The following is a 19,376-nucleotide window of genomic DNA, read 5'->3' on the forward strand; positions in this document are numbered from 1 at the left end:
CACCTTACCTTGCATTCTTTGTAACATCTGTTTAATTTTCCTTTTTAGTGTCCCTGAATGTTTGAAACACATACAATATATAAAAGACTGGATAGCCACCATTGGATAAATCAGACTTTAGATTAAGCTTTAAATATCTCAGCTAAGTACCCCGAAATAATCTTGGTAGTTTTGGAAATATCATCCCTCAACAAATATTGGATTACAGACTCCTTGCAAGTCAATATTTTGAGCTGTGTGGGAGTCACTAGGAGATCTCTGCGAAGGGTGTCCAGAAAAGGGCAGTCCAAAATTATGTGGTGTATTGTATCTGGTGTTTTCTTATTACACGAACAGAATCTGTTCTGGAAAGGGATTTTTTGAAACCTTCCAAACAATACAGATGAGAATTCAAGAACTTCTAAGAAGTTATGGGGAGCCTGGCACCCACACAGTCTCAGCTTGAAGTCCTTCCCATAAGTAGTATGGATTGGTGTAGCTACTCAGTGGAGGAAGAGCACCTGACATATGTAGAAAGCCATGATTTCTGACTTATTGCTTGACATGTTCTAGGGTTGAGCTCTGCACTCCCAGACACACAGCGGCATCATGGAAGAGATGGGACAAAGAGATGGAGAAATAAGCCCTACTGGGATGGAGAGTTTACAGTTCGAGCTTGCAAAGAGTTAGAAAGGTGCTGATTCTGGGGACCAAGCAAGGGTGCCCTAAGTGCTTTAGAAACAGGAAAAAGCAGATGGAATTCTTACAGAATTTCACATTATTTGTACCTCCACATACTTGGGGTGACAGGAGAGTTTCTCCTCCCCATTTCCCTTCCCTAGTTACATAGAAACCACACTCTGATTTTCCTCTTGGTGTACTCCCCACTATGGATGATCCTCTGGGTCCAGGTATACTAGGAATGTCTCCTGTCACATCTCCAATGAAGTGGTTGGAGCCAGGAGAAAAGGAAAACCCGCTAGGAGCAGCAGAATGGAGCAGAAAGGGGATCAAGAAACAAACAAAGGAAAAAATGCCTTCCAAAATAGCATTCCTGTCTCTTCTCTTTTGCCGTGCCTACGGGTGGTTCACAAGAGATGGAACTGGGGATAAAGGGGTTGTCACTGCCCCAGGTAAGGTAAAGTAAAGGTAAAGGGACCCCTGACCATTAGGTCCAGTCATGACCGACTCTGGGGTTGCGGCGCTCATCTCACTTTATTGGCCGAGGGAGCCAGCGTACAGCTTCCGGGTCATGTGGCCAGCATGACTAAGCCGCTTCTGGCGAACCAGAGCAGCGCACGGAAACAGCATTTACCTTCCTGCCGGAGCGGTACCTATTTATCGGCAAGTCCTAGGCTCTGTGGTTTAACCCACAGCGCCACCCGTGTATATTCTCCAAATAAAAGGTTACTTCCTGCCAGTGGTGAGATGGGCTGTGACAACCCACACAGAATCACATTTCTCCCCTACAGGAGAATGGACAATATTTCTATTTTTCAAAAAATGTATGCATGCCATAATGTAGAGTGCCATAATGCACTCTAAAAGACAGTCTGTGCAGCCTATGCCTGTACTTACTTCAGAGGAGGATCCTAATAGGTGTCCTCTTTTTTAAAACCTGCTCCATCTGTGTATGGCTGCTTCATAAGAACTTGTAAGGATTCTCCTGATGAAACAGATCTATCTAGCCCAGTATCCTGCTTCCAAAACTAGCCACCAAGTACTTCCAGGAAGTATACAAAGAAGGCTTGAAGGCAACAGCTCTCTACTGCTGTCTCCACCAGAGCAACTTGTATTAGAGTCACAACCAACAGTTTTTGGTAGACTTCTTCCAATCCCCCTTTTAAAGCCATCTTTTAAAGCTAGCGGTCGTTGCCACATCTGGCGACAGAAGGCAGCCCTGTTTAGGGAAGTTTTTAATGTTTAATGCTGTATTGTGTTTTTAATATTCGGTTGGGAGCCGCCCAGAGTAGCTGGGGAAACCCACAGATGGACGGGGTATAAATAATTATTATTATTACTACTGTATTTTTGGCTCCATAAGACGTACCTGACCATAAGACGCACCTAGATTTTAGAGGGGGAATGCAAAAAAAAAAAAAAAAAAAAAAAAAAAAATTCTTTAAAGGGAGCGCTGAGCAGAGCTTGTATGCATCCCAGGCTCTGCTCAGCACTCCCTTTCACGAGCCACGTGGAGCATGTTTGCAGCTCTTAGGGGCTTTTCCCCAAGGAGGAAAAGCCCCCAAGAGCCGCACACACGCTAGGCGCGGCTCTTTAAAGAGCATGCGGCGCTTGCTGGCTTTTGCGGGAGGTGGGGGAAGGGACAGAGGGCAGCCCCTCAGTCTCTTCCCCCACTTCACGGAAAAGCCAGCAAGAGCCGCGCTCCCTTTAAAGAGCACGCGGAGCCTGTGTGCAGCTCTTGGGGGCTTTCCCTACCTGCCTCCCGCCTGCATTCACTCCATAAGACGCACACACATTTTCTCCTTACTTTTTAGGAGGGAAAAAGTGTGTCTTATGGAGCGAAAAATACGTTGATGATGATGGTTGTTATTATGATTATTATTAGCACACGTCCTTGGGTTTGCATCTGTGCTTGAAAGGCCAATTCCATGTACACCCCCCGCCCTCCCACCTTGCTATAATGGAGAAAAATTCTATGGAGGGGTAATAGTGTACTCTTTTCTCATTTTAAGTCTGGCACATATTGATTTTTTGAGAGGAACACGCAACTATAAAGTTTAACTGTACATGCATGTGTCCCATTCCACACATTGCAAAATAAGGATACACAGATTTGTTGCTGTGCGTACACTCAACAAGAAACTGCAGCCAATTTTGGCTCTCCGCTGAGCCCATGTGTATAACACATGAGTTTTTAATCCCCCCCTTTTTTCATGACTGCACTCACACTTTCCATTTTTTAGTGTTACGTGCAAAAAATGCCATGCACAAAACCCTTCAGTCCAAGCCATTCTTGCTACCTGTGACATTATCACAGAATTTGAGGCACCGAGAAAGAGGAAAATGAGTGTCCAGGCTCAATCCAGGCCCCAGATTACAATTAGCTGGCTTAGCTGACGAACAAATTGGCTCCCAAACGCCGAAAACCCAGAAGTAAGTTTTCGGAAGCCAAACATCCGACGAGGCTTCCGCTTGAGTGCAGGAAGCTCCTGCAGCCAATCAGAAGCCACGCCTTGGTTTTTGAATGGTTTCGGGAGTCAAACGGACTCCTGGAACAGATTAAGTTCGAGAACCAAGGTTCCACTGTATAAGCAAGAGTGTTTTTGAGTATTTGCAGAATGTATATGGAATCCGGGCAAAATTCCACTGATCCTCAACATAAGAATCAGCCTTTGTTTGCCTGTGTGGACAAGGCCTGAGCCCATGTACCAAGTGCAATAGAAAGGATATGCAAATCAGAGCGCAAGCCCATGCAAAGGCACATGATGTCCTACAATGATAGCATTATAGGCACATCAGGCACAACCCTTCCTGCTCCAATTGAAGGACCCCCAAGGACTATGATAAATCCTCTCCTCGCTCTGCTCAAGTCCCTTTGGCAATCTTTTTCCACCAGTGGCGCTGGTGGCAGGGTACTTATGCCCTTCTTAATACCTGTGACCTGATCGACAAGGATGCGGGAGGTGATGATGCGCCCATACTGCGAGAACAGCTGCTCCATCTCTTTCTGGCTCATCGTCTTGGGTAGGCCGCTCACGTAGAGATTGGCATCACGGATGGAGGCTGAGCTAGGCCGGGCGTAGGACACCTGGTGGCAGAGAGGGCAGAATTACAAACAATCTCGAGAAAGAGCTTTCTGTTTCCACCTCCCACTTCAATCCCAGCAGCTCCCACTTTCTTCCAGGGGAGCCAAGGATTCCTCCTTTATTCCTCCCCTGCCTACCTTCACATCCATCTCACATCCTCTTCCTCTGTAAGCAACCTGAGACAGGAACTTCTCTTTTCACAGTGCCATGCATATTAATTGTGTGGTAATAAGAGGGACGCGGGTGGCACTGTGGTCTAAACCACAGAGCCTAGGGCTTGCCGATCAGAAGGTCGGCAGTTCGAATCCCCACGATGGGGTGAGCTCCCATTGCTCGGTCCCTGCTCCTGACAACCTAGCAGTTCGAAAGCACGTCCAAGTGCAAGTAGATAAATAGGTACCGCTCCAGCAGGAAGGTAAACGGCGTTTCCGCACGCTGCTCTGGTTCACCAGAAGTGGCTTAGTCATGCTGGCCCCATGACCCGGAAGCTGTCTGTGGACAAAAGCCAGCTTCCTCGGCCTATAGAGCCAGATGAGCACCGCAACCCCAGAGTCATCCACTACTGGACCTAACGGTCAGGGGTACCTTTACCTTTAACAATTATAATTAACAATACTAACAATATTGCCACCCAGACTCTGCCTTTACACCCCTTCATAGACTCTGGCCTCCTTCCATCATTTGCACAGATTCGTTGAGATCAGGGTTTCCCCAAACTTGGGTCTCCAGTTGTTTTTGAACTTTCCATCATCCCTGACCACAGGTGGTGCTAGCTAGGGATAATGGGAGTTGTAGTCCAAAAACAACTGGAGACTCAAGTATGGGAAACCTGGATTAGATGTATAGCTTAGGGCTCATCAAGACATCCTTTCATGTCACTTTTCTAGGCACAGGTCCAGGTTTTAAAGCTCTGTGTCCGAGCAGTTTGTTTGTCCCAGCACTTTCCCTGGGAACACCAATGTCTTACTGCAAACGTCAATCTGGAAAAAAAAAACCGTCTGCCATTTGCCCCAATTCAGTGGTAAAATGTGAGTTCTCCTGGGGAAAACGCCTGGAACAACAACAAAAAGGATGTCTGGATGACCCCATATTCTGTGCTGAAGGCCCTGAGTGGGTGAATGTCAGGCTTCAGGGACTCGGCTTCCTCCCCCCCCCCCCAGTAGATAAATAGAACAAAGTGAAAGGAGTCTCTTACCAGTTAGAATTTTTAATAATCATAGCGAAAGAACAAAGAATCCATTCCTCGGAACGAAAGTGCTCCCAATTAAGGGTTCCACCCACTTCCTCCCTAGTCACTTCTGCTCCTTGCAACCTGATCTCACAACAACTGCGCTTTCTGAGCAGCCACCTTATCTGCTCTCCTTGACCTTGGGCTGAGCAGACGGATGCTTTCCAGCGAAACAAAGTCTGTTAACTCTCTCTCTCTCTCCCAGTTCTTCTTCTCCTAGCTCAGCGGTTCTCAACCTGTGGGTCCCCAGATATTGTTGGACTACAACTCCCATCATCCCTGAGCTCTGGCCTTGCTAGCTAGGGGTGATGGGAGTTGTAGTTCAACAACATCTAGGGACCCACAGGTTGAGAAAGGCTGTCCTAGCTGTTCATCACCCAGTTCTTCCCAACTTCTGCCTTTTGAACTATGCCCCTCTGCAAACCATTGTTCCAAATCTATACTGTCCCATGGCTGCTGGGAAGATTCAGGATCCTGAGTGGGGGGGGGGGGAGGCTCCCACCATTCCTCCTCAGCACAGTCCCTGGCAGTGAAACACAACTGTGCATGAAAGGAAAGAGGGTCCATGCCCCTTCTGAACTCAAATATCCATTCCGGCCTTCCTTTCATGAAGGCACCTTGAGGGCAGCTTGCCCGCCCACGCCAACCCTCCTCACCTTGATTGTTTTTGTCTGTAGTTTGAGCCCATTCAACGTGTTGATTGCTTTATCAGCATCGTTGGAGTCAACATAATTGACAAAGCCGTAGCCTAAGCTCTGCCCTGGTGGGGAAGAAGGGAAAGAGGTTACAGTGGAGGAGCTGCCAAGGAAGGAAGTAAGGAAGAGACACAGAAAAGGAGAAGGGAGGTTTCTTTCAAACCAAAGGAGGAGGGAATAATTAACGTGAAGGTAGCATTTTCAAAAGAGCTGAAACAAAAGCTTAAAGCTCTTGAAGTCTGATGCAGTTTTAACATCTGAATATAAAGGTTAAAATTGGAATATAAGGGTTGTTTCAGTGGGTTCAGAACTATCTTGTGAATACTGCAGTATATTATTTTGTGCCCCTCACTCCTTCAGCTCCTGCCTGTGTTGCTCAGAATACAAAGTGTGGCCTATCGAGTTATCCTGGGGGCCACAAAAGACATGATTTAGGAGAGCTGTGGACCATCTCCAGATGGTTTGGGGTTTTTTGGTTCCTTATTGAAAAGCAGATGTGTGGGTGGCAAATTTGACCACAGCAGAGATGGGGGAAAGTCGTGCCTAACACTTTCCCCTCCCCAAACTGACCTCACACACTTGTGTTTTTCTCAAGCAAGGGAGAAGATACGGGGATCCGATATCTATATCCTGCAGGTGAGGAAGCAGCTTGGTGGGAGCAAAATTTGATCAGAAAAATGGTCCACAAGTTAAAACACTTTCTCCCCCACCCATGGCTTCTTTATTGTATTTACATATTTATTAATCTTACACCCTGTCCTTCCTCGCAAAGGAGCTTAGGGTGACAACCACACAAGGGATCAAACAATTAAAGCATCTTAAGAACTATTCCAGTACAGAGAAACTGGATAGGATCTGCACTTTAAAAGTCTCGTTGGAAGAGGAGAGTCTTCAATCAGGCCACCGAAAATACAACAGATATGGTGCCTGTCTATTATATAATGTTGTCCAATCAAATTCACACAAGTACCGTGTGCATAGATGGGAAAGGCCTATAGCACCATGGTACAGCACCTCATTTGCAATTTCAGTCTCTGACATCTCTGTATAGGGCTGGGAGACCTCTGCCTAAAAGCTTGGAAAACTGTTGCCGATCAGTGCTGAAACTACTGAATAGCTGGACCAGTTGTCTGGGGGCTCATTTAGACTTCCTTTTGCCCCAAGCTTTCTAGGCAAAGGTTCAAGCACTTTGTTTCCCTCCCCCCATGCTTTCCCCAAGAAAATTCGCTCTTTACTGCTGAACCAGAACAAATGGCATTCCATGGAAAACCTGAATCGCTGTTTGCTCTGATTCAGCAGTAAAGAGCAGGTTTTTGCAAAGAAAGCCCCTAGAAATTGTGGGGCAAAAGGTTAAGTGTGGATAAGCTCTGACTTGGTAGAAGACAGCTTCTACCAAGCATTTTAGCTAAACCAAAAATATTCAGAGACTGGCTCTCCCACACCCTGTCTGTAGTTCGGTCTTGGGGCAGCATGCAATTTTTTAATTGGTTCTTTTCATCCACTTTAGTCAGATGTGGAAGCTAATGGTCTAGAGCCGAGCTTCCCAAACTTGGGTCTCTCTCCAGCTGCTTTTGTTCTACAACTCCCATCATCCTTAGCTAGCAGGACCAGTGGTCAGGGATGATGAGAACTGTAGTCCCCAAACAGCTGGAGATGCAAGTTTGGGAAGCCCCTGGTCTAGGGGCACTGCACCCTATAGGCGAATTCAGGAGGGCATAGCAACACGCCTTTTGTTTCAGCCAATGACACAACCATCCTCAACAACCTAAGAATACCTACAAACTCAGGTCCCAGAGCCCTAGTAGGAGGGTCTCACATCATTATGTAACTGGGTGTCAGAAACATGACCATGGTCAGCATTTGAGAGCCAGTGTGGTGTAGTGGTTAAGAGCAGTGGACTCGTAATCCTGGGGAACTGGGTTCGCGTCTCCGCTCCTCCACATGCAGCTGCTGGGTGACCTTGGGCCAGTCACACTTCCTTGAAGTCTCTCAGCCCCACTCACCTCACATAGTGTTTGTTGTGGGGGAGGAAGGGAAAGGAGAATGTTAGCCACCTTGAGACTCCTTAAAGGGAGTGAAAGGCGGGATATCAAATCCAAACTCTTCTTCTTCTTCTTCTTGCTAATAAACTCTCGAAGGAGTATTTTTAAACAAACTGGTTTCAGCTCTAGCAACCCTTCCATCGGCTATTAGAATGAGAGTGATCTGGAAACTAGTCCCAGAATCCTGTTTTGGGCTAACAGGAGCACTAGACAACAAATTAACATTAAACAAAAGCACTACTAAAAATCAAGCTACTGATCGGAGGGGGCCTCATTTAATTTCAGAAAGGCACAGACTCTTATTAATAGAAGCAGCAGTTCTTGAGTAACAGTCCCTAGTCCAGAAGGCCTTAACAGAGAAACAAGTGGGGACTCAAAGAAAATGTGTTGGGCCTCTGGGCTGCTGCTGTTTAGACCTCCCACCTGTTCAGAGGTTATGCAGTGGTTCCAGGGTGTGTGTGAGGGACGGTTCATTATTTCCTTGGTCACTTAAACGGCCTCGTCCCAGTATACCTGAAGGAGCGTCCCCACCGCCATCATTCAGTCCGGACAATGAGGTCCTCTTCCGAGGGCCTTCTGCTGGTTCCCTCGCTGAGAGAAGCGAAGTTACAGGGAACCAGGCAGAGGGCCTTCTCGGTAGTGGCACCTGCCCTGCGGAATGCCCTCCCATCAGATGTCAAGGAAGTAAACAACTATCTGACTTTTAGAAGACAGCACCCGGGGTTTTTTATTTCAGTGAATTTTCCATCAAGATTGCGAAAAGTCTTTTCTGACTGTATTGGCTGCTTTGTTAGCTATACAGTGTTACCTCGGGTTAAGTACTTAATTTGTTCCGGAGGTCTGTTCTTAAACTGAAACTGTTCTTAACCTGAAGGACCACTTTAGCTAATGGGGCCTTCTCGGTAGTGGCGCCCGCCCTGTGGAACGCCCTCCCATCAGATGTCAAGGAAATAAACAACTATCTGACTTAGAAGACATCTGGAGGCAGCCCTGTATTGGGATGTTTTTAATGCTTGATGTTTTTATTATGTTTTTAGACAAGCCACCCAGAGTGGCTGGGGAAACTCAGCAAGATGGGCAGGGTATAAACAATAAAGTAATTATTAAGGGAATCATGCTTGTTTTTTTAAACCTCATTGCATGCATGCCCTGACTTTAATCTCCACATCCAGGTTGCTATAAACCATCAGGGCAGATATAATGAACCCACAAGCCAGATCAAACCGGGCAGCCCTTTGAAGTGACTCACCAGCCCCCCCACTGGAAAACACACACCCCCATCACAACACTGAGCTAGGATGAGAGGTTTAACCCACTCCACCCAGCCCAAAGTTGCAACGGGGCATGTCCGCACCGCAGCAGTGAGCTTGCTGAGGCTTAAAGCTTCTCCACCAAGCGCAGCAGTATGCTGGGGAGGTATCTGCGTGTAAAATGGAGAAGGTGATCTGTGTTTCTGTATGTATGCGTGAGAGCATGTGTGTTGTATGCAGGGCCAGATTTAGGTTTGATGAGGCTCTCAGTTACTGAAGGTAATGGGGCCCTTTATATGTCCTGCTGTCCTTTGCTAACAACAAATTGTTGCTGGTTTTTTTGCGTTGAATACATGCTATATGGTAATTTATGGACCTAATAGGTATCTAAAGCCATTTGCACATGTTGTCATACCAGTCCATGCAGAATGTAGGCACCCTATATATAGAAATGAGCAAACCAGTGATATTTTAGGGAGTAGACTAGCAGGCGGGGCCCATTACAGTGGTACCTTGGGTTATGAACTTAATTCGTTTCGGAGGTCTGTTCTTAACCTGAGGTGCGCTTTCGCTAATGGGGCCTCCTGCTGCCGCCGCGCCACTGCCACACGATTTCCGTTCTCATCCTTGGGCAAAGTTCTCAACCTGAGGTACTACTTCTGGGTGAGCAGAGTTTGTAACCTGAAGCGTCTATAACCCAAGGTACCACTGTACTTACATCAAAGGAGCCTACACAACACAAAACGGTTGTTGCTGTATGTAGGTTTTATTTTATTTGTTTTTTTATCTTATATTTTGGAAATGTACATCCAGTTTTTTTTTCCCTTTAAATTTTTTTGGGGCCCTCAAGAGAGTGGGGCCCTGAGCTATAGCTTGTTTAGATTATACATAAATCTGGCACTGAGCTTGTGTGTGCTGAACCATACGGTTGGTGTGTGGTTGTTAACCACATTAGTAATGACCCTCATCTGCACCTGCTGCCATGCAGTCCTTGGAGGGCCCACGTGGGTGGCGCTGTTGGTTAAACCACAGAGCCTAGGACTTGCCGATCAGAAGGTCGGTGGTTCGAATCCCCGCGATGGGATGAGCTCCCGTTGCTCGGTCCCTGCTCCTGCCAGCCTAGCATTTCGAAAGCACATCAAAGTGCAAGTAGATAAATAGGTACCGCTCCGGCAGAAAGATAAACAGCATTTCCGTGCGCTGCTCTGGTTTGCCAGAAGCGGCTTAGTCATGCTGGCCACATGACCCGGAAGCTGTACACCAGCTCCCTCAGCCAATAAAGCGAGATGAGCACCACAATCCCAGAGTCGTCCGTGACTGGACTTAATGGTCAGGGGTCCCTTTACCTTTACCTCTCGGTTAGGGCCTCAAGCAGGCCAACTGCTTACCCACACCTTTTCTTTTCCCCAGCTGACATCCTCAGCATTGATGGAGGCTACAATGCAGGCTCAGTCCTCCTTGAGCTGCTACCTGGGGAGTCTATTGCGGAAGCAGGCAGAGAGTATTCTGTCTGTAGGTGGCCCTGTTCCACTGCCAAACTGACAGATACAGGACCACCCAGTTCAGCATTTGATTATGCTGATGACAATGACTAGCTGGGGGAATTCTCTGAAATGTTCCTCACATGCTGAAAAGGAAACCTACTCATCTGCTTAAATTCTGAAATTTAAACTGAGAGGTGGTTTGCCTTTTTAAAAAAAGTGCTGCAGACTCTTAAGCAAAAACTTCCAAGTAATACTACGTGCATATCGCCGCCGCCCCCCCCCTCCTCGCAGCTTTGCTTACGTCATGTAATAAAAATTTAAAGTCTTATATATATAATAAATGTTCATAAATTTACCAACCAAGCACGTACATAGATATGGGGACCCCATTTCTGGAGCAGCACAGGAAGACCGCCCTGAAACCATTTTGACTCCCAAACTGACCAAATGTTTTCTCTGCAAGGAGGGAGGGGGTGAGGGAACCTTCCCATTGTCTCAGGAATTGGGTGATCACCATCTCAAAGGAATGGCCAGACTACCGGGAAAGGCAATCAGATAAGGCATTATCAGATAACCTGGCAGACAGGAAAAAAAACATTCAAATTTCTGTTGTAGACCGCCTTTTCTGTGGTATGATGTTTGTGGGGGGTGGTCTTGGGTTACACCCCTGCTGTGATGTATGTATGATGTATGGAGGGCTGGTCTTGAGCTCCAGAGCAGGGAATTTAAAATGTCTGTATAAGGGCAGGCACAGCTTTGTTCTGGGTCTTCCTCCATCCTCCTGCGTGTGAGGGGAGCACCCTGTTGCAACAACTTTAATAAAGATCAGGCTTCGTAGCTGCTTTGCTTCTCAATATTCTCTGGTTGGCCTCTGTTATTTTCTCCTACCGATCGGGAACCCACTTAAGGACTCTATACGGGCTCTTGGATACCCCATAAGGGAAGAAGGGCAGATTTTGTTTATAACAGTCACAACCAGGACAATGGTTGAGTTTCAATCTGGGAGCCTCTCACAGATGGGACCACAGCTCACATCATCTTTGCCTGACAGTTTTGCAGGCTGGAGCAGAAAGGAACTGAGAGCCCATCAGGTCCCCCCACCTCTATTCCACACAGTGGCTTTAAGGTAAGAAAATGCGGGGGCTTGCAGCAAGCAGGCAAACCAGTATACGGGTTTTAGTAGAAAAATGTGTAAGATCCGCTGACATATAACAGAAAATGCAAATTGTAGTGCAACACTTTTTAATTCTCTAACAAGATTCTGTCAATTTTATTTTTTGATTCGTTAATATTAAAATCAACCGTGCCATGAGCTTTGTGCTGCTGACTTCACAAAAGTTAAGACATCATAGCAAAAGTTGCACCTTCAGACACAGACCGAAGTCGCCTTCAAACTGCATAATCACTTGCAGAGGACAATCTCAAGAGTTATAGATTTTTATATATGAGATTACAAAAAAAATGCCCCTGTGCTATAAATAATTCAGATTTCATTTGACGTTTTGCACAGCTCAAAAAACAATTAAAATAACATATCCAATTTGATAAATGTTATTAATAGAAACTCCAAGGTTCATCACTTTAACACATGATACAGCAGCTTTAAGATACCCAGATTTCAGTGTCTGAATTAATGTTAACTGTAATTGTGGAAATTACATTTTGCCCTATTTGCCTAAGGGCAAAACGAGATATAGCTTGCATTTCCCAGCATATTTTGATTGCCCAGGCTGTGAGCAGCTGCAGGGTCGATTAGGACTGTAGCAAGCGGAGGGAGGGAGGGTTTTTAATCCCTTCCCATGTCAATTCTCTTGATGCTAATTTTCCCCTCCCACCTGGAACCATCATTAGTTGTAGAATAATAATAATAATAATAATAATAATAATAATAATAATAATAATTATTATTATTATTATTATTTATACCCCACCCTACCCGGCCAGGGCCAGGCTCAGGGCGGCTAAGAACAAATATAAATTACAATAAAACGTAATAGAAAAAAACGGTTAATTAAAACACTGCTTAAAATACAGTTTAAAATGCAGCCTCGTTTTACTAGCAGCCCATAGATCAAGACCATAAAGGGAGGAAACCTCAGATATTCACCCGAGCCAGCTATCCATGCTGGTCCTACATGGGCCAGCAAATAATCCAAGTGAAGATTTATATACCACATCCTATATAAGGGGTCATAGTGATTCTAAGCCGAAGGCCAGGGGAGAACATCTTGCAGGCCCTGCGGAAAGATGTCAAATCCCACAGGGTCCTAGTCTCTTGTGACAGAGCATTCCACCAAGTCGGGGCCAGTGCTGAAAAGGCCCTGGCTCTAGTTGAGACCAATTTAACCTCATTGAGGCTTGGGACCTCCAAAGTGTTGTTATTTATGGACCTTAAGGTCCTCCGCAGGGCATACCAGGAGAGATGGTCCCGTAGGTACGAGGGTCCTAGATGCTTGTATATTAGTAATTTGGGAGGGGGAGGGGGTGAGCAATTTACATCAGAGAAATGGAATCGAGGAGAAAGGGTTAAGGCCTCATTTCTTGCACCACAATCCCAATCCAAACTGTTATTCCCCCAATGGCTGCTTATTTATTTAGGGGGGGAAATAGAAAAAAAAAATATAAACTACTCAATAAAAAAAAAATCTCCAAGCAGTGTATATGAAATAATATACAATATTTATTAACAATACACTGAGAAAGCAAATATTTTTAAAACAAGCATATGTAGCTATGTTTTATGTCTGAATAGGCTTGCTGAAATAAAAAAAGGTTTTTTGCATGTGTCTACAGCAGAGACTCTTGAGAGTCCCATGGATGCAAGAAGATCAAACCTATCCATTCTGAAGGAAATGAGTGCTCACTGGAAGGACAGATCCTGAAGCTGAGGCTCCAATACTTTGGCCACCTCATGAGAAGAGAAGACTCCCTGGAAAAGACCCTGATGTTGGGAAAGATGGAGGGCACAAGGAGAAGGGGACGACAGAGGACGAGATGGTTGGATAGTGTTCTCAAAGCTACCAGCATGAGTTTGACCAAACTGCGGGAGGCAGTGGAAGACAGGAGTGCCTGGCGTGCTCTGGTCCAGGGGGTCACAAAGAGTTGGAAACGACTAAACAACAACAACAAAACAGCAGTAAGGGGTGGGTGTCAACAGGCCGTGAGTTCCAAAGTATTGGTGATGCCACACCAAAATATCAACTCCTCATGAATTTGAAACAACCATCTGGGCCCCTGGAAAAGTGCAAGTTCTGCAGATCAAAATGGTTAAGAAGCCACATATGGTCTATAGTCCATGCTGTGGACTATGCCGAGATGGCAAAACTGATTGGAAAACTCAGAAACCAAGAGGATAAAAGCTTTATAAAAGAATGGGAAAAAATTGTAAGTTATTTAGCAGACCACTATAAGCAGATGGAAACATTAGCAGGATTTTGATATCACTTGTAGTTTAACAATTACCATGGACAATATGGTTTGATATAAAAATCGGAGTATGGAAGAATATGCAGTATTAAATGTTTATAACGGGACCCCATGGAGGGGATGGGAGGAAGTCCGGAGATTCAGAGGAATGTCTTTATATGGATATACTTTTTGATTCTCTGTTTATAACTTTGTATTTGTAAAAGTAATAAAAATGATTCTTTTTATATATACATATAAAAAGAAAGAAACCCATATGGAGCCAGGCGATTCTTCTGAGTAAACTGGTTCCAAGCTTCTAAGAACTTTGTATACTTAAAAATGAGACCCCAAACTTGGCCAAGTAACAAATCCGTAGGCAGTGCAGATCTTTCAGCAGAAGTATAATTTTCTGGTTGGATCTCACCCCTGCCAGCAACCGTGCTGCAACATTCTGAACTAGTCCACCCTTGAAATTACCAACACCTGGACTCCTGTGCCCAAATTATGGTTGCAGCAGTCGTGTTCAGCTGATAAAAGATGCTCCTAGCCACTGAGGCCACCTGTGTCTCCAGCAGCAAAGGTGGATTCAGGAGCACAGCCAGACTGCATATCTGCCCCTTCAGAAGGAATGCAACCCTGTCCAGGTCAGGCAAAGTTCACAAACATGGCAGCCGCTCACCCACAGACCCCTGTCTTGCCCAGAGTCAGACTTTGTTTATTTCTCTTCATCCAGTGCACCACTGCAACCGGGCACTGATCCAGGGTCTGCACAGCCTCTTCTGAGTCAGATGTGATGGGAAAACAGAGCTGAGTGTCCTCAGCACAGTGATGGCACCTTGCCCTAAATCTGCTAATGACCACTCTCCCAAGTGCTTCATTTAGATATTAAATAGCATTGGAAACAAAACAGTGTGTCTTTCAGGATGCCTTCTAAATTCGGTCCACGGATGGTCCGGGAATCAGCGTGTTTTTACATGAGTAGAATGTGTCCTTTTATTTAAAATGCATCTCTGGGTTATTTGTGGGGCATAGGAATTCATTCATTATTATTTTTTTCAAAATATAGTCCAGTCCCCCACAAGATCTGAGGGACAGTAGCCCAGCCCCCTGCTGAAAAAAATTGCTGACCCTTGTCTAGTGCTACTCTCTAAAATGAACACTCAGAGGCAGGGAGCAGAACCACTGTAACACAATGCCCACAATATAAACCAGCAGAGCCAGTCCAGGAGGATACCATAGTCAGAATAGTATCAAAAAGCCACAGAGAAATTGAGAAAGAGAGAGACAGCAAGGTCACACTCCCCTTGTCCCATTGTCAGGGCAATCAATTTGTTCCCATGGCTAAGTCTGAATCCTGATTTGAATGTGTCTGTACAGTCGTACCTTGGAAGTTGAACAGAATCTGTTCCAGAAGTCCGTTCGACTTCCAAAATGTTCAGAAACCAAAGCATGGCTTCTGATGGGCTGTAGGAAGCTCCTGCAGCCAATTGGAAGCCGTGGAAACCCCATCAGACGTTTGGCTCCCAGAAAAGTTCACAAACCGTAACAGTCACTTCCAGTTTACGGCGTTTGGGAGCCAAAACATTTGAGAACTAAGCTGTTCGAAAACCAAGGTAAGACTGTATTATCCATGAATGCCTGAACTTGTTCCACCATAACCATTTACCAACTTCCTTAAATAAGGGGGGTTTGTGGCTAGTTGGTAGCTAATTTGTCCAAACCAATGAGTCCAGTACTAGTTTATTTAGAACTGGCTGGACCACCGCCTTCTCCAAAGTGACAGGGATCATCCCAACATGCAACAAAGCATTAACCACAGTCTGGACCCAACCAGTCATAGCTCCATTGCTAGAGTTAGTAAGCTAAGAGAAACAGGGGTCAAGGGGGCAACATGGCTGGGCAGAGAGCCAAAAGCACCTGTAAGTAGAAGGTGATGCCACCACACATCAAGGCTTGGCCATCGGAACCTGCCACAAATGCAGAGTTAAAGCAACTTTATCATCAAAATGTGCAGCCAGTTGGTCTCAGCAGGTTCTTGAGGGGCTCCAGTGCGAGTCAGCAGTTCCAAACTGCACAGAAGAGCTCCAGTGGTGAGCTGCTTGAGGCACAAAATGCATCTTCTTCAATGTCTTGTAGGCAAAAAGATGCACAGTAAGTGTTTGGTTGACCCCTCAAGGGAACTTCTGAACTGCTTGAGCTCTAGACTTTGTCCAGCCTGTTTCATAGCCCACAGCTCCTCCAAATACCAGGGAGCCTACTGGGTTCTACAACACCAAAGAGACTGTGTCTCATGTCACCGTTCCACAATAAAAACGAAGGTTTGGACAAGACCATCGGCCTTCTCCGCTGCCAAGTTCCCCAGAACATTTAGAAATCCGTGTTTCCATCAAACTTCAGGGCAGACCCTCCGAATGGGCCCACCACAGTTGCAGGGGGGAACTGCCATCACCAGTCCAAACTTTACCAGATGGTGTTCTGACCATGACAATGATTTGCCCTGCACACACCCCAACTTCAGGCCACGCCTCACATCACTCTGGGTAAAGTCTGTAAATTAAGGGCAGTAAGTTGGACCGATGGCCATTTGAGACAGCCCCATGGTGGTTGTGGAGGCCATGAAGTTCTGAGTTAGTTCTATAGCAGCCTCCGTGTAGATATTAAAGTCACCTAGGGCTTCCAACACCATGCTAGAGATCATTTTGGCCAACTCAGTCTGGGAGGCTGCTGGGCAGAAGATAAGTGGTTGGTACACTCCCAGTATGCTCCCCTGGCCCAATACCAGGTGCATGGTCCTCTAAGCCTACCTGAAGATCAATAGTTTTTTGGTAAAGGGGATGGAAGTCCTATGGGCAATGGTGACACACAGACCCAGATTCTCTAGTTTGGTTTAGTGCTGCACTATGTCCCAAGGTGGCAGAACAGAGTTGGTCAGACCCACCCAGGTCTCAGTATTCACATCAAGGCCCCCCTCTACACCCTCAATCAAATGGTGGTCAAGTATGGTCTTATTATGGAATTACCATATTTTTCGCTCTATAGGACACACCCGACCATAGGACGCACCTTGTTTTAGAGGGGGAGAACAAGAAAAAAAAATTCTCCCCCTCTCTGCTCAGCACCCCTTCAGCGAAGCGGCAGGTGAAACAGCCCCTTCCATTTCTCCTCCCGCTTGGCTGAAGGGGCGCTCTGCAGCTCTCCGTCTCTGCTGAAGCCAGGAGAGTCTTGCTCTCCCGGCTTCAGCAAAAGGAACCCAAAGCCTTTGGAGCGCAGCACAAATTCCCACCGCACTCCAAAGGCTTCAGGCGGCTATCCCTGAAGCCTGGAGAGCGAGAGGGGTCGGTGCGCACCGACCCCTCTCGCTCTCCAGGCTGCAGCAAAAGCAACGCGAAGCTTCCGGGGCGCGGAAGGAGCGCTCCCTCTGCACTTTGGAGGCTTCGCGTTGCTATTGCTGAAGCCAAGGAGCCTGCATTCGCTCCATAGGACGCACACACATTTCCCCTTAATTTTTGGAGGGGAAAAAGTGCGTCCTATAGAGTGAAAAATACGGTAAGTAGTAGCAATACCAGACCAGAGAAATCAGCCCATAAGCGACCAGGTACTTCTGGAAGCAGAGCAGATGAGAAGCGAAGCATTTGGACCTCTGCCTCAGATGGTAGCCAACCCCTCTTTCCAAATAAACAGCTCCGCTTACCCACAATGACCAAAAATAAAATAGCACACAAATAATGTCGGGAAATGCTTCCAGGCATCTTCCATGACAAGTTTAGTTTTGCCCCTAGAGCAACAGACAGCCATATTCTGACATTAAGTGGTCAAGAAGAATGCCCACCCACCCCCCATTGAAGAAGGTTGGTTTCTATTGAATGACGATGGTGTCTTCCTGCCATTGTGTAGGCTGCCTCTCAATATCTTTATCACCGCCATGCGATAAAGGGTACATCCAAGTTCACATTTCAACTAATTGGCACTAAACACACATTTCCCTGCTACCTTGCTTGTGACAAAGCTTGTACTTCGGGAATTTAAATCTGGAATCTACATTACAGCCCCCGAGGGGGGAAATGACTGGCATTCACTATAAAATATGCCACCCAGTCCCTCTTTCTAGTTTTTGAGTTTTGTTTTTTTTTAATGATAAAGTATCTTACTAAGTTTCTGGACTGCCCCTTTCAACTTGCTGCTGTTTCCAGCGAGACCACATTCATTCTGCATCCATGAAACGACTACAGGTCAGGAACAGACAATTTGCAGTCAGGGTATTTTGGGCTTGGGCAGAACAATCCAATGGGGCAAGGAAGGGATGAATTTGTGGTGCAAGAACCACTAAATTCAGAACTCTCTGGGCTCCTGCCAGAAGGTGGCGGGGGGGGGGGGGCAGAGTTTTCTCCTGCCATCCTGCACTGCTCCACCTGTTTTGTGTTTTTCCTCCCAGTGGTATTAATATGAAGGCAAACTGTGGCATACCTACCGCTGGAGCACTGGTGCTTACAGAAGAGCAATGCCACCACAGCAAGGCACCTCCCTCTCCAGCTGCAGAGAGCTCCACTATACCCTACTGTTCCTGGAACACCCTCCCAGGATCCTTAGTTTTGCACCCTAAAAATACAACCTCCTGCAATTCCAATGTACTTTCCATGCCATGCTGACCCTGTTGGATCTCAGCAATGCCTATCCATCTGTCAGTGTGCATGTGCTTCCTTCCCTTAATGCTACAAATTCTCTGTCGATATTTCAGTTTTCTTTTATTAAACTTGATAATTTACTTAAGAGTTAGATTTTGCCTGGATTTCTAAGTATATACTATATCTTCTGAGTTATGTGGCCGGTCACACACTGCCAAGGTGTTGCACAGAAGCTCGATGCACCTGGACGAGTTTTGGACTAATACTAGCAAAGAACAGAACGTGACTTCTAGCCAAATAAATTGCTAACTGCGCTTAGCATGGACTTCCTTCTTGCTTTTATAGAATGTTGGTGGCAACACAACAGGGGACAGATTACATACTAAAACTACCTAGAAACAGTAAATAGAAGTTATCGCATCTGGATCTGAAAGGAGAGAAAGAAAACCCTGGATGTCAGCAGTCCAGACGTGTGACAATCGCTCTCCTGGATTTGGCAATTAGATTAAACGGCAGTCTTTGGGGCAAGCATAGGGAACTGGATCAGGTCAGTGGGCTGGAACCAGATCTTCTGCAAACCCCATGATCCATTTTGACAGGAGAATGAAGCTGCCCACCTGACAGTCACCTGATGTCACCATTACTTCCAGTGAAGCATTCCTGTTTGCTGAGACTCTGCCTGCTGCACAGTTTGATTTCAAACTGTGTGGGCAGTTTGCTAAGGTAAAGGTAAAGGTACCCCTGCCCGTACGGGCCAGTCTTGACAGACTCTGGGGTTGTGCGCCCATCTCACTCAAGAGGCCAGGGGCCAGCGCTGTCCGGAGACACTTCCGGGTCACGTGGCCAGCGTGACATCGCTGCTCTGGCGAGCCAGAGCCGCACACGGAAACGCCGTTTACCT

The 19,376-nt window shown here is 46.3% G+C and overlaps 1 protein-coding gene across 7 annotated transcripts in view; it reads right to left on the reverse strand.

Moving 5' to 3' along the window:
- The window catches only part of ELAVL3 (ELAV like RNA binding protein 3), an 85,189-nt gene that overhangs the window by 17,805 nt on the left and 48,008 nt on the right, over positions 1 to 19,376 (reverse strand). For all 7 annotated transcript variants that reach the window (XM_083719527.1, XM_083719532.1, XM_083719529.1 and 4 more), the window contains exons 3-4: positions 5,631 to 5,734; positions 3,595 to 3,748 (exon numbers count right to left, since the gene is read on the reverse strand). In XM_083719527.1, coding sequence (XP_083575653.1) covers positions 3,595 to 3,748; positions 5,631 to 5,734 — 258 coding nt within the window. The remainder of the gene's footprint in view (positions 1 to 3,594; positions 3,749 to 5,630; positions 5,735 to 19,376) is intronic.

This window comes from Podarcis gaigeae (assembly GCF_964106915.1).
Source record: "Podarcis gaigeae genome assembly, chromosome: 17".
Classification (NCBI taxonomy): Eukaryota; Metazoa; Chordata; class Lepidosauria; order Squamata; family Lacertidae; genus Podarcis; species Podarcis gaigeae.